The sequence below is a fragment of the Pinus tabuliformis genome, chromosome 7 (genome assembly GCF_031772625.1).
Source record: "Pinus tabuliformis cultivar Carrire ecotype Pingquan chromosome 7, CPIR1, whole genome shotgun sequence".
NCBI lineage: Eukaryota > Viridiplantae > Streptophyta > Pinopsida > Pinales > Pinaceae > Pinus > Pinus tabuliformis.
The window spans coordinates 540,046,370-540,061,692 of record NC_142293.1 but is presented as its reverse complement, the minus strand read 5'-3'; the positions used below and the strand labels follow the sequence as shown (position 1 = coordinate 540,061,692).

General features: G+C 36.2%; 1 protein-coding gene across 2 annotated transcripts in view; it reads right to left on the bottom strand.

Moving 5' to 3' along the window:
• Nucleotides 1-294: 294 nt before the first annotated feature.
• The window catches only part of IMPL2 (inositol monophosphatase family protein), a 322,520-nt gene continuing 307,491 nt past the window's right edge, over nucleotides 295-15,323 (bottom strand). For both annotated transcript variants that reach the window (XM_089458438.1, XM_089458439.1), the window contains exon 9: nucleotides 295-719. In XM_089458438.1, coding sequence (XP_089314564.1) covers nucleotides 649-719 — 71 coding nt within the window. In that variant the 3' untranslated portion in view covers nucleotides 295-648. The remainder of the gene's footprint in view (nucleotides 720-15,323) is intronic.

The window sequence follows — 15,323 nt, the reverse complement described above, 5'->3', positions numbered from 1 at the left end:
AATGTACATAGATAGCTGGTAAGTAGTGTACTCAGATTTTGAAAATGAGATGAAAGTAGCTTAGGATGTGAAAAGAACTGTTTTGGAAAGACGAAAAAAAATTAATGTTCAGACTTTATGACGTTAAGTAACATTACAGAGAAAATGCAAATACCATAATGGATCTATTTGACACATGTCAAATAAAAATAACCCAACGTATAAAAATCGATAAATGAAAAACCTCTTTGATAATAGTTATGGTTTTTCATATTAGTTGTAGTGGATTCAAACCTTCAAATACATAACACTAAATACATCTCTTAAATACTAATAGAGAACTCTGCAAGTATCTGAATTAAATAACAAACAAATCACATAGAAGACTAGAAGATATTCTAGGTGTTACAGATTATATCTTCCCCTACACTCTAACTAGGAATAAGCTCATGAGAGAAAATTATCTGCTTGCTGGTGATTTGAGTAACTGTGCATTTTTTATCGGACAAGATAAATTTATATTTATATAAGGAATAATTTTGTCATATAAAGCTGTATAAATCCTTGTACCCACAGAAAAGAATGTGTATCTTTCATGTCTCATCAATTTTACAAAGCTTCCCCAATAAATAAATTGAGCAGCTTAATTATTGGATGTGAAACGTATAATCAATTCCATTGTAGCAGTGATAAAGCTTCTTGATGAATAAGGGCATCACCTGCAGCAATCACATTAAAGCCTGCGGAAGCCATTTCAAGGTAAACGTGTATAAGTAAACCACAAACTAAAACACATCAAGAAAAACCAAGACGCAATAAATATATAAAAGGATAAAAGCAGATGAGACGGACATTTAAATAGTCATAACAAATACCATTGTTCAAATATTATTTGCATACATGTAGAGTACCTAATTAAGATCCAGTGTTGTTGATGTTAGTAATCTGGGATATTCAAATTAATGAAAAGGCATGCAAAAGCAATCCATGAGAAGGGAATGGTGTTTAATTGATCACTTCCAGTGGCATAGTGTGAAGGCTATGACTCGTAAAATTTCATTATAAATATAGTGGGTGCCACAATAGGCAATATTAGTTGTCATTCTACATCTTTGTGGTTAAGATATTTAACCAGTGTTCCACAGGGATGTGTCCCCCTACCTGGGAAATGCACCCCGTGATTCCTTGCGCTCCAGGGACGTGCAGACGTCTGGGGTACGTTTCTCCACATCCCCAAAAAACAGAAAGGCAAGGAAACTCAAAGGGGGGATGATTCCTCCCAAAAGAGGAAACGTTTCTTGCGTTTCCAAAATAATTCGAGATCAAATTCAGGCTCACATACTATTTTGTCACCAAGCAATTTAATGGGCAGGTAAGGGTAAGGTACAGTACAGTTTGGAGTGTATGAAATATGAATTTGTATTTTGTGTCAGGAAAATGATGAGGTCCACTTGCAGAGGCGTGTTGAGCTTCTGACTGAAACTGATTTGTGCATTCATTGAATTCTATCGCCAATAATGGAGGTTGGTTGGGTATGGATTAGCCCTTTGCACGCTCGGAGAATCAGATCAACTAATGGCATAAATGATGCCAACTTCATAATCTAAATGATATGACTCCTGTCTTGTTTTTGTTCATGACTTCTTGATAAATATATACAATCAGATAGATCCATGGCTGCCACCGATAGCAGATTGCCAGATCAGAATAATATTAAAATAATAGTTTGGTAGCATGAAAAATAATTTTCATTGTTCTACTTGCCCTTCTTTCTTTGTTGGAGATATTGTTTGGATATTTATTCATACAAAAACAATTAAGACATATGTTATGATGTTTTAAATTTGTTTTAGTTATATGATTCATCAATTTATCCTTCATGCTGTGTAAGTGTTATATAATGATATAGACAGTTAAATTATAATATTTTACTATTTTACTATTTTTGTTAGGGTCTCTTGTGTTAAAGACCCCGACGTTCCCCCATGTTTCCTAAAAATTGGTGGGGAGCTTTTGCATAGGCCACCCTCCCATCCCCACGTCCCAAAAACTAGGTGGAAGTATGTATCTAACCTTTGAGATATTTGAGTTGTGTTGCAATTATAAACATATGGAAATTGTTGAACATAACTTATGCAATGGAGGTCTACTTAAATTATTTCCGAGTGCAAAGGAAATTGCAAATCAAGAGATCATTGATCATTATTTGAACTTTCAGAAGGATTTTGTTGGAATTAGTTAGTCCACAGGTGTGTGGCCTAGCAGCAAGTAGTGACGTGATTGGGCTTGTATTCACGTTTAGACCTTGGTTCAAAATCCTGTAAAATTTGTTGAGAAACTAATAGGCTAGTAAATTGGGGTTGATTTCTCTTTCTCGATAATTACTTGTGAATATGTGTTGGCTTCTTATATCTTTTATTATGTTCTCTTCATCAAACAATTATCAGAACATAAAAACATGAATATCACAAGAGACAAAAACACAAAGATGTAGGCTCCAAGCTAGGGCAAAACCCCACAAGGGGGAAAACCCAAACTCCTCTTCTTATAAAATCAGATCAAAATGAGAAATCCAAGACCCAAAAACCAAGACCAAAACTTCAAACAAGACCCAAGTCAACCCTCCAATCTTTCTTCAAGGAAGTTAAATCCAACAAAGTCAACGTTGGTCAATGCCCTTCAAATCTGATCAAACTCTGAATTTTTGGCCCCTACAACAGATCTGAAATTCAGCCCCTGCACCAGTCTGAAATTTCGCACATGTGGCAAAATTAGGGCAAAATTTTGATTTCTCTCTCTTCTTTGTCCTTTGCTCTCTTTTTCTTTGACTTTGGCTTCTTCTTCGTAGAGTTTCATTGATTTTTCCTTCTCTTCTTAGCATAGAAATCGAAGTGGTGAATTGGTGCTACAATGAAGTCAAAGTTCTCACTATATATACACATCCAAAACGTCGAATAGGTGTCTTTCTGGGCCAACTTGGTCTTGTGGGTGACAAATTGATTCCTTTAACTCAAAATAAAATATTTTATTTTCTTACAAATAGTCCAAATGGGAATTTGACTTATGACAAATTTTCTTTTGACATAATAAACCCTAAAAGCAAGAAGAACATGCTTTGACTAATGAAAATAATAATAATAATTTATCTTTCCTCTTTTGCTTTTACACAAGTACAATGATAATTATGAAGACTAAACCCAGTTACATTTTTCAACACTCCCTCTTAACTAGAGAGGTATTCATAAAGACTCAACAAGATACAAAGATACTTTCAAATTGAAATATTCTCATAAGAAGGCTTTGGATTGATAAGCATCATCATAACCAACATTGTCAATTACATAACAACGCAGGGGTTTCACTAGGGGAGCAATACTATACCACATGCGTTCATATTGGGGATATATATTGAGGAAAAAATGACATAATAGATTGAGCATATAATAGGGGGTAAAGGGTTTTTATATTGGTAGGTATAAAAAATGTAGCTCAAAGTTAATGAAAAAATATAAAGGAGTATAAAAAATGTTAATGAAAAGATTAATACCTAGTGAAAGTAGGAGTTTTTTAAATTGGGAAGGTGTATTGGGTTCGTATTGGTAAGAGGGTAAATAATGTGTTTTTTAGAGGTATTTTCCAGTATGTAGTCAAATTAAGGGTATTGTTTAAACTTTAGTATGCCATGAAAGCATGTGATATGTCAAAGGTTCATTGAGTGAAGACCTCGTGCAAAATAGCAAGGCCTTGACTTACAACCTCAATCTCTCCACTAGATCAAAACACAATGCTAGGAGGCATATATTTGGACACCATTATCGCCTCTCAAGCCACATACCCCATCCTGATGTTCACTAGGTATGTCCTTACAGGACTATTCTTATCTTGGATATCTCCCCCATCTTCAAAGAATATCGGTCCTCAAGACTACTCTTATCTTGGATTCCCAATCCTCAAAGAGTATTGGTCCTCGGGTCTACTCCTATCTTGGATACCATTCCTCAAGGAGTATTGGTCCCAGATGCTTATCCAATCCTCCATTCTCCCTACTAGTGGCTTCATTAGCCTTACGACTATTAGTTCTGCCCATTGTGCATGACACATGGAGTATACGACGTCCCTCATCACTCCCTCTCAAGCAAGGAGGAACAATCACAATACTCATCAAAGCATCGGCTACATGTTCTTCAGGGAGATCTGTTGTAGTTTCTTGGCTCCTATTTGTATCACATCATAACAAGTTTCAACCTTCCTGGACCTTTGTCAATCTTCATGTAGCTCTAACATGTCATCAAGTAGTTCATCAAACATTTTATGGAGCCAAACTTCTTCATCATTGATCACACAAGCCTTCACATATGCTTTCTTTGTGACATGATTCCACCTTTATGCCCCTTTTCAAGAAATTATATCATCTTCCAATGATCATCAGTAGTATCTTGGTCAGCAATAGTGTCTGTCAAACCAGTCAAGGTAGAGCCAAATATAGCTCCCTCTTTCCAATCGAACCCATTAGATCATCAAGTGATCAACAATTTGTTTCATGACTTCTTGTATCAATTTGCTGCCTTTCCTACCTCTATAGTGTACACACTTTTGTATATTCTTCCTAGAAATCATATCATATCCCAAGCATTATTATAGTTGCCAAATCAATCAAAATGACCTCTATTCAAGAATCTTTCATGTCAATTTATCCTGCTAGCTCCCTTTGAGGTCAACAATACTTCCTTCATATAAATGATGTGTTCCCAAATCGAATCAATCAACTGTTGATACAGCGATATCATATCTCTTCTTCTTCTTGTTAAAGGGTTTTATCATTGATCTGTCATCCTTTCTTTTGATCATAAACTTCTCTTGATTTTTTGCCAAACTTCAAGTAGTATTGTAACTGATCAGGATCTAACAACTTCCTCTTTCTAGCTGAGAAAGGTAAACTTCTTCCTTTTTAAATCGTGATTTCTTGCTGCCATCTAAATAACTTCTTTTGATGCATACTCTCTTCTCGTCTTCGTCCTTTGCTACGGTCTTCCAAATCTTCCATCTATTAGTCAAGCTTAGATAGATCTTGTCTTGTCTTGCAATCTTTGTTAGAAGACTATGAAAGAAAAAAAGGGAAAGTGCATAGACAAAAATAACAACAGTAATAAATAAAGAAAGTAGATACTTATCCTTTTAAGGAGAGTCGACTCCTTAATCTTCGACATTTTTTTCATCAAACCTTGTCCTCACATCAGCATGATGTCATACTTGTCATTCTCAAGAACTAGGTTTTTCTTTTCACAACAGAAACAATTAGTTAAGGTTTCTATTCCTAGGGTTTTCTAACTCAAACTTTTGCTAGGGTTTTCAAACCCTAGATTCCTCCCATTCAGGGATTGAAAAATTCTACAAACATACTAATGAATTAGCCGCAAAACCCTAGAGATGCCTTTTTATCCATTTCATTTCTTGATCACAAGACCTAGTCTTCATATGCAATGAAATACTTGGTGTGCTAAATATCACCAATCTCTTATATGACATGGTCTCTAATATATATTTATGCAGACCCTTTTGCTATCTTTCAAATGATCATCACCATGACCTAGTGAATTAAATGCACACAAAAATAATACATACCTCTACAACCTTACCTTCCCTGTCCATCCTTGTAGAGATCTGATACTTTGACATGTACCAACTTATTTCAACAAAGGTGCAACGATCCTTCAATCACAGAAAGTTCTTTGGATTGCTAGCTTTGTCTTGGTTCCTTACAAGCTTCACAAACCAGTGGGCTTCATGGTGTCATTCATCCTTCTTTTATGTATAACTGCTTCTTATAGTTGGAATTCAGATATCTTATCATAGCTCTCTCTATGATTTCATTTCTTCCTTCAAACTGGATTGTCACAGGTCTATTTTCTATATTTCCCAGTGCCTCAAAGTTTGCATTCTTCATCATTTCGGGTTTCTAGTAAAGAGTTATAGTGTTGTAAAAATCTCGGGTATCATCATGATTGCTCACATCATTGTAGGGATGGTAGACTTATTCATACGAGTTACATACCTCTAAAGTTATTTATAAAAATTGTTAGTTGCCTCAGAGATGATCTACTTGAACCAAATCCACAGAGCTTGGATTAATCTCCAAGACCTCGCATTAGTGAATATATCTTGGAGCAGTACGATGTTCTTCATGCATTTTTAGATGATAGATTTTTGCTTGAGCGAGAATTATTTATGGATTGTTGGAAAGAAGGTGTCTCTAAAATTCGCACTATAATTCTTTTAGCACAATCAATTGGACCACAAAGAATCGTAAAAAGATATATATGTCATAGAACTTGAATGTCGCCATTGCAGTCACAGGTCTGGATGTATGCTTATTGTATCTGTTATTGTAGATAATTCTCCCAATCTTTTGAGATTATATGTAAACTTTGACACTTTAGGTCACATCTCACAGGTATAAGGTATTTATTAGGTTTCATTATGCTTCTTTGCTTGCCCGGGATATATATTGATCTGTTTCGTTCAATTATTCAAAACATGCTTTGACCAAGAGGCTTCAAACTACATTGAGTATTCTTCCATCTTCCTTCATAGATCACAGAGAACATTGTAGGAGGTTTCGGATGTCATGTTTGGGTTCATCATAGGTGCTCGTTCTTGTAGCTTGTATTTGCATCAGAAAATGTTGTCACTGTCATAGATGAATTTGGGTGTCCATGTCTCATAGAGGGTTCATACACTTCTTGTTTAACATAATCTCAGCCTTATAGATTATGTGTAGACCTTCGTTCACTATAAACAATTCAGATTGTGGTAGTTCTTACAACTATTATCTCAAATTTCACAATTGTTGCCGCGGGTTCTCACTGTTCTGCCTAGGGTAACCACACTTTCTTTTTATGTCACAAAACTATAGAGACTTTGTTGAACTTCGTTGGCCTTCCTTTCATGCTTGAGCAAATACATATAGTCTTATTACTATAGCTTGGTCTTGAACTGTTATGAAGATGTCTCCAAGAGTATTGACTTGACTTCCAAGGATGTCCTTGATGTTGAAAATTGGCAGTTAAGGGATGAATTTCCTTGAATAAAATTCCATTTCTGATTATTCTAGGGTGACTTTCTAAAAATAGAAAGTCACCTTGTTTCAATTGGTAATCATATATATATGATGGAAAATCACTTCACTTATTCTTAATCAATTTCAATTGTTTAATTTTTAATTTAACCATCAATATATATTTAATATTATTATTATCCTTATGATACTATAATATTATTGTTAAAATAAAATTCGATATCACCCTCTCCTACTTGGCACTCAATCATGCCACTTTACATCTCTCTCTCTCCCCCTGATGGCAAATCGAGCTCTCTCATTCAATGATACGTTACTCTCTCTTCCCCTCTCTCTTTATTTCTCTTACGCCCTCTTACTCTCCCTTACACACTTTAATGACTCGTCATAAAAATATTCTTCTTACACCCCTTTAATGCATATGTTACTAAAGCAAGCGTACCTCCTTTATGGCATAAGTTACACTCCTAATTTGTCATATGTAACTCCTCCTTAAGGCATGGGAGTTACTCCCTCATGAATTTGACCTCCTTGCTCTTCTTATATATTTATGCCTCTCATCCTCCCTATTACTCACTTGTGCATTGTGAAAGGAGAGTACGAATTTGAGAAAGAGAAAGTTAGAGACTCGAGAAGAATTTTGAGAGAGAGAGAGAGAGAGAGAGTCTTGAAGAGTAAGAGCAAATCTTAATGAGCCAAAGTAATTCAGTGTTTGCATTAACTACAACTATCAAAGTTTTTCTTTAGATTTGGGTGAAATTCTTCTTTCTCTCATTGTATTATGTATCTCTGTTGAACATTTGATTTCTAATAGAAGAAGAATTTGGTTGGGTTTTCCCCTTGTGGGTTTTTCCCGGTCATTGGACCTAAATTCTTTGTGTCACCTTGTGTTCTTTGATGTATTCTATTTTGCATATGATTTATATGGTGCATGTTCTATCTACAATTGCTTAACTATTATTGCAAAAGAAAGAAGTTTTGGAATAAGTAATCGTTGCAACATAGAACTTCAAAATGTCAATATGGTATCAGAGCTTTGGTGAAGACAAGCTCAAGAAGACAAGTTCCATTTACAACTCTCTTTCTGCTAAAATATCTCTTGTTGTCCACTTCATTTACAGCACTCCCTATGTTGGAATATCTTTTGCTGTCCACTCCATTTTCAACTCTCTTTCTGCTGAAATATCTCTTGCCGTCTGCTCCACTTACAACTCTCTTTCTGTTGAAATATTTCTTGTTGTCTGCTCCATTTGCAGCTCTTTTTTTGCTAGAACATATCTTGCTATTCACTCCATTTCCAGCTCTCTTTCCGCTGAAACATCTTTTGTTGTCTGCTCCACTTACAACTCTCTTTCTGTTGAAATATTTCTTGTTGTCTGCTCCATTTGCAGCTCTTTTTTTGCTAGAATATATCTTGCTATTCACTCCATTTCCAGCTCTCTTTCCGCTGAAACATCTTTTGTTGTCTGCTCCACTTACAACTCTCTTTCTATTGAAATATCTCTTGTTGTTCCTTATACTTGCTGCTATTTTTTGCTGAAATATTTCTTCTCTTTTGTTGCTGAAATATCTCATTTATTGCTGAAATTTTTTAGCAAATCAAAATGTCTTCCTCTTACTCTAAAAATGAAGAGAAGTTGGTTGATGTTTCAAACTTCTTTTCTCGAAGGGCCGGATTGGATATTACTCTCGAGGAACATGAAGTTTTGGAGTATGTTGAAGTAGAGGTAGCAGAACTAGCTGAAAACTCCAATGTTGCTATCAAGGCCAGATACAAAAAAGTAAAGTCAAGGCTAAAAAGATTATCCTTGACTCTCTTAAAGACCACCTCATCACTTATGTCTCCAATTTGAAGAAAACCAAAGAAATGTATGACAAACTGGTTGGAATGTACCAAGCGAACAACTTGAGTCAAATTCTTGCTCTGAAGAATCAACTCAAGGATGTTAAGATGAACAGAAGAGAAACCATTCAAGCATACTTCATAAGAATATCAAAAATCAAAGATCAGTTGTCAACTTTTGGTGAAATTGTTTATGATAAAGAGCTGGTGTTGATTACGCTTGGAGGTCTTCCTTCTTCTTGAGAAACTTTTATTACTACCATCAATAATAATGACAAGTTTCCTACATTTGATGAGCTCCTAGGAAACTGTAGTCAAGAAGAGGCTAGAAAGATTTCACGAGGAAGAATTCCTAAGCATGAGGAGGGAGAACCAACTGCCTTTGTTGTCCAAGGCAAGAAGAAGAAAAGAAGATGCCATCACTATTTGAGGAAGCCTACTCCCATCAATTCCTCTAGATGGAGTAGACACTTATCAAAAGTCAAATCAGTGTTGATAATATCGGTATCGGGAAAATATCGGCGAGGGTCCAGAAAATATCTTATTGGCAATATCGACGAAAATATCGACAAATATCAGCAAGCATAAAAAATGCATAATATATTCATCTTTTTCAGATTTCTAAACATATAAAGCAATAACAACATGAACTAAACACATTGGCTCATAAATATGAAGAAGGCATTCATATATATGATGTCAAATAGTTTTGAATCTTGATACATCAAACTTCAAAGGCGATACCAAATCTTGTTGATCCCTGATAATTGTCCAATCAAGGACTCAAACAAAATAACATCACATATCCTGCTGATCCCTGATAGTGATAATTGTCCAATCAAGGACTCAAACAAAATAACATCACATATCCTGCTGATCCCTGATAGTGATAATTGTCCAATCAAGGACTCAAACAAAACAACATCACATATATAAAACTTTAAAAGTATTTCATCATCATGAGTTATAAACTTATATGTAGCAAAAGTTGCAAAACAAATAAAACTAGCAGCTATCTATCTGAGACCATTGGCCTCTCCCTAGCAGCTTTCTTTCTGTCTTGTTCAACAATTGCTTCATGAGCTTTTTGTATAACCTCTGCACTAGAAACCATACAAGGCATTACATCTACATCATATGCAAAGAGTCTAGCCAGATGGTATTTCAATCGTGTAATCCCTCCTGACATCTTGGTCCCCCACAAGTTGCATGATATATATGCCTGATTTGCCCCACCAACAGCCTCCCCATACTCCCAAAATGGGTCCAAGGCTTTTGGCATATTTGACATTTGTAGTGAACTAATTCAAACCTAGGGCACAAAAAAAACAAAAAATTGGCATTAAACCCCCCAACACAAAATGAAAAAATAATAAGTAATAACAACCTCATTCTAAAAAAATTACTACATTATTTGCATTTTGCAATGTGAATGAAAAATGGCAATAAGAGGGTGCATAAGAAAGTTGAAAAAAAAAAATGAAGCTTGCTGTCCAAATATGGAGAAAACCCTTGCGTTGGTTCATGGGCATGAAAATCATAGCAAATGGAAAAAAAAGAAACAAAATGTTGGTAGGCAAAGAGACAAGCAATCATAACCCTAAATCTATGAAAAAATCATTAACATAGGGGTTTTTAAGAACATACCTGTTAATGGAAGAAATGAAGTTTGTCTCACTATTCTTCAATCTTTGATCCACAAAAAAATCTTAATTGGTGGTGATAATCGTTGTTTGATCTTCAAACCCTCCTTGACAAGCACCACAAAACTCTTTCCCTTCCTTCTCCAACACTTAGAAACAGAAATGAAGGAAAAAAAAAAAAATTCCCTTTTTGTAGCCGCGGAAAAACACGCCCGGCGATATTTTATATCGTCGTGCAATATTTTCAGAAATATCGCCGATATTTCGGAAATATCACGATATTTTCGGGAGCCAAAAATATAGCGATATTTCGGCTCGCCGAAAATATCGCGATATTTACGCTATTCGGCAATATTTCACCGATATTATCTACACTGAGTCAAATGCTACAGCGTTCATACGAATGGCCACTATGCCCGTGATTGTCCAGAAAATAGAAGAGCACCAAGATCTAACTTCAACAATCGCTCCATAAAATCTTATTATAGAAGAAGAAGAGAAACTCCTTATTCTCGTAAAAGGAGTTTTCGTTCTTCAAGGAACCCCAGGTATGATAACAATGCAACTGAAACACAATCAAAATACCTTCTTGTTTCTGTGCTTTCTAGTTCCTCTCTCGCAGATCCTTGTGACAGTTGGTTGGTTGATAGTGGTGCTTCAAGGCACTTTATTGGCTATAAAGAAGTGCGCTCTAATCTTGTTGAGAGGGAGTCCAATTTGAAAATCATTCTTGGAGACAACTCTACATATCCTACAAAGGGATCTGATTATGTTCCCTTCCATCTAGATCATGGTAAAACCTTATCTCTTTAAGAAGTTTTGTATGTACCTAGTCTGAAAAAGAATCTTGTTTCTATTTCTAGTTTAGAAGATAAAGGAATTAAATATGCTTTTATAAATGGTAAAGTTTTCACTTGGCCAATAAGATCTAGCATGCAAGATTCCTTCACTCTGAGATCAACATGTGAAGGTCTGTATAAAGTCAGTGGAAGACCTATTCATGCATTGATCCATGACAACAATCATCAAAGTGAATTTTGGCACTGACGGTTTGCTCATTTGCACTACAAAGCGTTACCTCATGTGAGAAAGATGGTTTCCGGAATGCCGCAAATTAGATCTGATCATGATGGAGTTTGTCAAGGGTGCGCTAGTGGGAAGCAAGAGACCATCCACTTCAAGCAAAAGTAGAACCAATCAGGTATTGCATCTTGTACATTATGATTTATGTCGACCAATGCCTATAACTTCTCTTGGTGGTTACTCATACTATATAATTTTTGTCGATGATTCTCACAAGACATGAATTTATTTTCTGAAAAATAAAATTCAAGCATTTAACATGTTTAAAGATTACGAAGCTCTAGTAGAAAAACAAACTGGAAAGCTCATATGATGGAGATGATTATTGCATTGGATTCCTCTTTCAGAGAAGTACAATTTTGATATAAAGATCATCTCATTCTGACATATAGAAATGGAATTATGAATTTATTCTTATTATGGACAAATTGTCAAAGTCGGCCTTAGTCAAATGTAGGCTCATAAAGCCCAATGGATGTGTCTCTTGACCCTCAACGAATTGTATAAATAGGAGCAACCCTTCCCTCATTTGGACACTCACTCATCAAACATCACATCATCTCTCTCTTCTCTTGTTTGGTTCATACCACTTGGAGGCAACTTCTCTTCTTCGCACGTGTCGCAGGAGGCTGAGTTTTTCTGGATCAAAACAAGCGGCAATTTCAAAGCGTTGACTAGTGTTGACCAAGGGGAATTTGACTAGCGTTGACCTCGTTTTTTGGGCCATATTTCAAATTTCTCTAGGCCGCATTTATTGGCACAGAAATCGAGGATTTTGGGATAGTTTGACCAACGTTGACTTCATATTTAACTGCAGAAAATTCACAACAATGTTTCTATCTCCTTTGATTGGGTTTGACCGAATTGTTTTGGGCTGACTTTGACTCTCCTGGAAGGCTAAATTGGACTCTTGTTGACCAAGTTGCTTGGAGGACATTTTGGGGCAGCTTTGACCACAGTTGACTTTCTAGTTGGGGCTACATTGACTACTGATTTGACTATTGATTTGGCAGATTTGTTTTGGGCTTATACTTATGGTATTTGTACTCTCTCTCTATTGAACTATTGAAGAATAATAAGAAGATTTGATCAAAGGGTTTCCCCACATTGGGGTTTGCCCCTAACATTTGCCACATCTTGTGTCCTCTTGTCTTGGCTTGTCTTTTGCATATGATTTTATGTTCTATTTGCATTTACTGTCAATGTTTATAAGTTGATGTGATTGCTACTGGATATAATTGGAAATTGTCATTGGGCTACTAAAGGAACATTGAAGTAAATTGTGCTTAAGCATAGAACATACCATTGTTACATGGTAGCAAAGCTCACGTGAAGACAAAGCCCAAGCAAGAGTGAAGCAAAGCAATCACTAAGAGAAATTGTTGAACAATGACTTGGAACTAGCCCCAATGACGACTACATCTTTCTTCAAATCAGAGGACAAGCTTAAGGAAAAAGCTGACTATCATGCATGGAAGATGACTTTGGATTTGACATTCGAAGAGAATGATGCCATGTACTATGTCAAAGGAAGAATAACAGAGCCTCCTTCAAATTCATCTACTGCTGCACAAACCAAGTACAAGAAAGGTGAGGTAAAAGCTAAAAAGATTATTGTCGATTCCATTCATAAGCCTTTGGTTGCCTATATTTCTGATTTGGAAACATCTAAGGAGATGTATGAAAAGTTGGTTCAGATGTTCAAAGTAAACAATGCAAATCAAATTCTCTTTCTCAAGAACAAGCTGAAAGATATCAAGATGGATAGAGGAGAATCCATCCAATCCTACTTCATGAGGATTACCGAGATCAAGAATGATCTCCTATCTATTGGTGAAATCACTGGTGACCGGGAACTCTCTCTTATTGGACTTGGGGATCTTATAAGAGATTGGGATGTGTTCAACACTACCATTCTCAACAATGACAGGATTCTGGGATTTGATGAAATATTGGCCAGATGCACTCAAGAAGAAATAAGGATGATGGAAAGAGATAAACCCTCAAATGGGTTTATCTCTTGGACAAGGGTTCAAGTCGGGATTCAAAGAAGGAAGAAAAGGAAGGTGCTTCAATTGTAACAGGTTTGGCCACTTCGCTAGAGAGTGTCCTCACAAGAAGGATACTCAAAGAGATGCTGACAACAATAACAACAACAACTTCAACGGCAATGGCAATCAAAGGAACAACAGGTTCAATAACAAAGGAAAGAGGAATGATCCTGTTGCTCGAAATGGAGGTGGTCATCCTCCCAAGAAGTCGAGAAACTCCAAGTATGATGAAGTTAATGTTGTAAAGCAAAAAGAATTTTATCTTATTTCTGCCCTCTCCCCTGCCTCTACTCCAGATACATTAGACCATTGGTTGATTGATAGTGGTGCCTCAAGGCACTTCACTGAGTATAAAGAAGCTCTCTCAAACTTGGTTATAAGGAAGAAAAATATAGAGATTATACTTGGGAATAATGCCACTTATCCCGTGAAAGGAATTGGGACCGTTACTCTTCACTTAAATCAAGGTCAAACCCTTCACCTACAAGAACTGTTATAAGTACGTAACTTGAAAAAGAACTTGGTTTCTATTTTTGCAATGGAAGACAAAGGTTTTAAGGTGTCTGTTGACCTCTACTGGTCAACTACCCATGCAGTGCATCCCGTTTTTCTTGACAGAAAGAAGCAGCACCTGATCAGCATGTCCGTGCCGTCCTGCCATCATCAGCAGCTTAATCATTTTTGTTGTAAACCCAGTCTGCATGTATTAACTGTAAATAATCTTAGCAGACATGAGTCATGTACGTATTTTGCCTAGGTGGACCTAACTTTCTGATGATAATCTACGTCCCGGAAGGTTTTTCGTCTCACCGATCCACGGATCGGCAGAGTTTTCCTTCAAACCTGACCCCAAAGCCGGGATTGATTTTGTCATTAGAACTTTAGGAGAATCCTAGTGTGTTAATCTGCTAGATTATAGTTGTGTCGCAGAACTGGGTGTTTTGTGAGGGTCTGTATTAAATGGGCTTGTCCCTTAAGATGTAATTTTGTAAAAGTCATGATGTAACGTGTCCTGAGGGTCGAGAAATGTTTTAAATCCCCTCATGAGTCCTAAGTCCTAGGTCCTAGGTGATGTTTCCGAAAGGCTTAGTTCAGTGATCCATTTTAAAATGAATTAAAAAATTAAAAAAATGAATAAAAATAATAAAATAATAAAAAATTAAAAAATGAAGCAAAAACCCTAACTAATAAAATAATAATATTTTAAGTTAATAAATCGACGGATGAGATCAAGAGATGTCTTGATCCTCATCAACGGTCGAGATCATTTCTACATGGATCACTCGAACTAGCCGTTAGGATCATTTCCTTTATATAGGGTTTTAGGGGGTCATTTTCAGATCATCTGATCTGTGAGTCTGTACTGAAAAGCTCTCTTGTAATCTGATTTTCTGGTTAATAAAAAGACTTTGGGGTCCAAATCGTGCTGGTGTTACTCTCTGGGATTGCTGTGAGATCTTTTAATTTCTGCATATTTCAGTTTTAGCCATTAATCATAGCTTGTTTTAGAGTAGTGTGAGCACAGGTATCTTGTTCACCTGCTAGGGTTTGAGGGCTGCTAGGGTTTCTGAAATAATGGCAGGTATCTCCATTATTTCCTGAAATCTAGCAGCATTCTCTCTCTCTTTGCTGATGGTTGCTTGAGATGT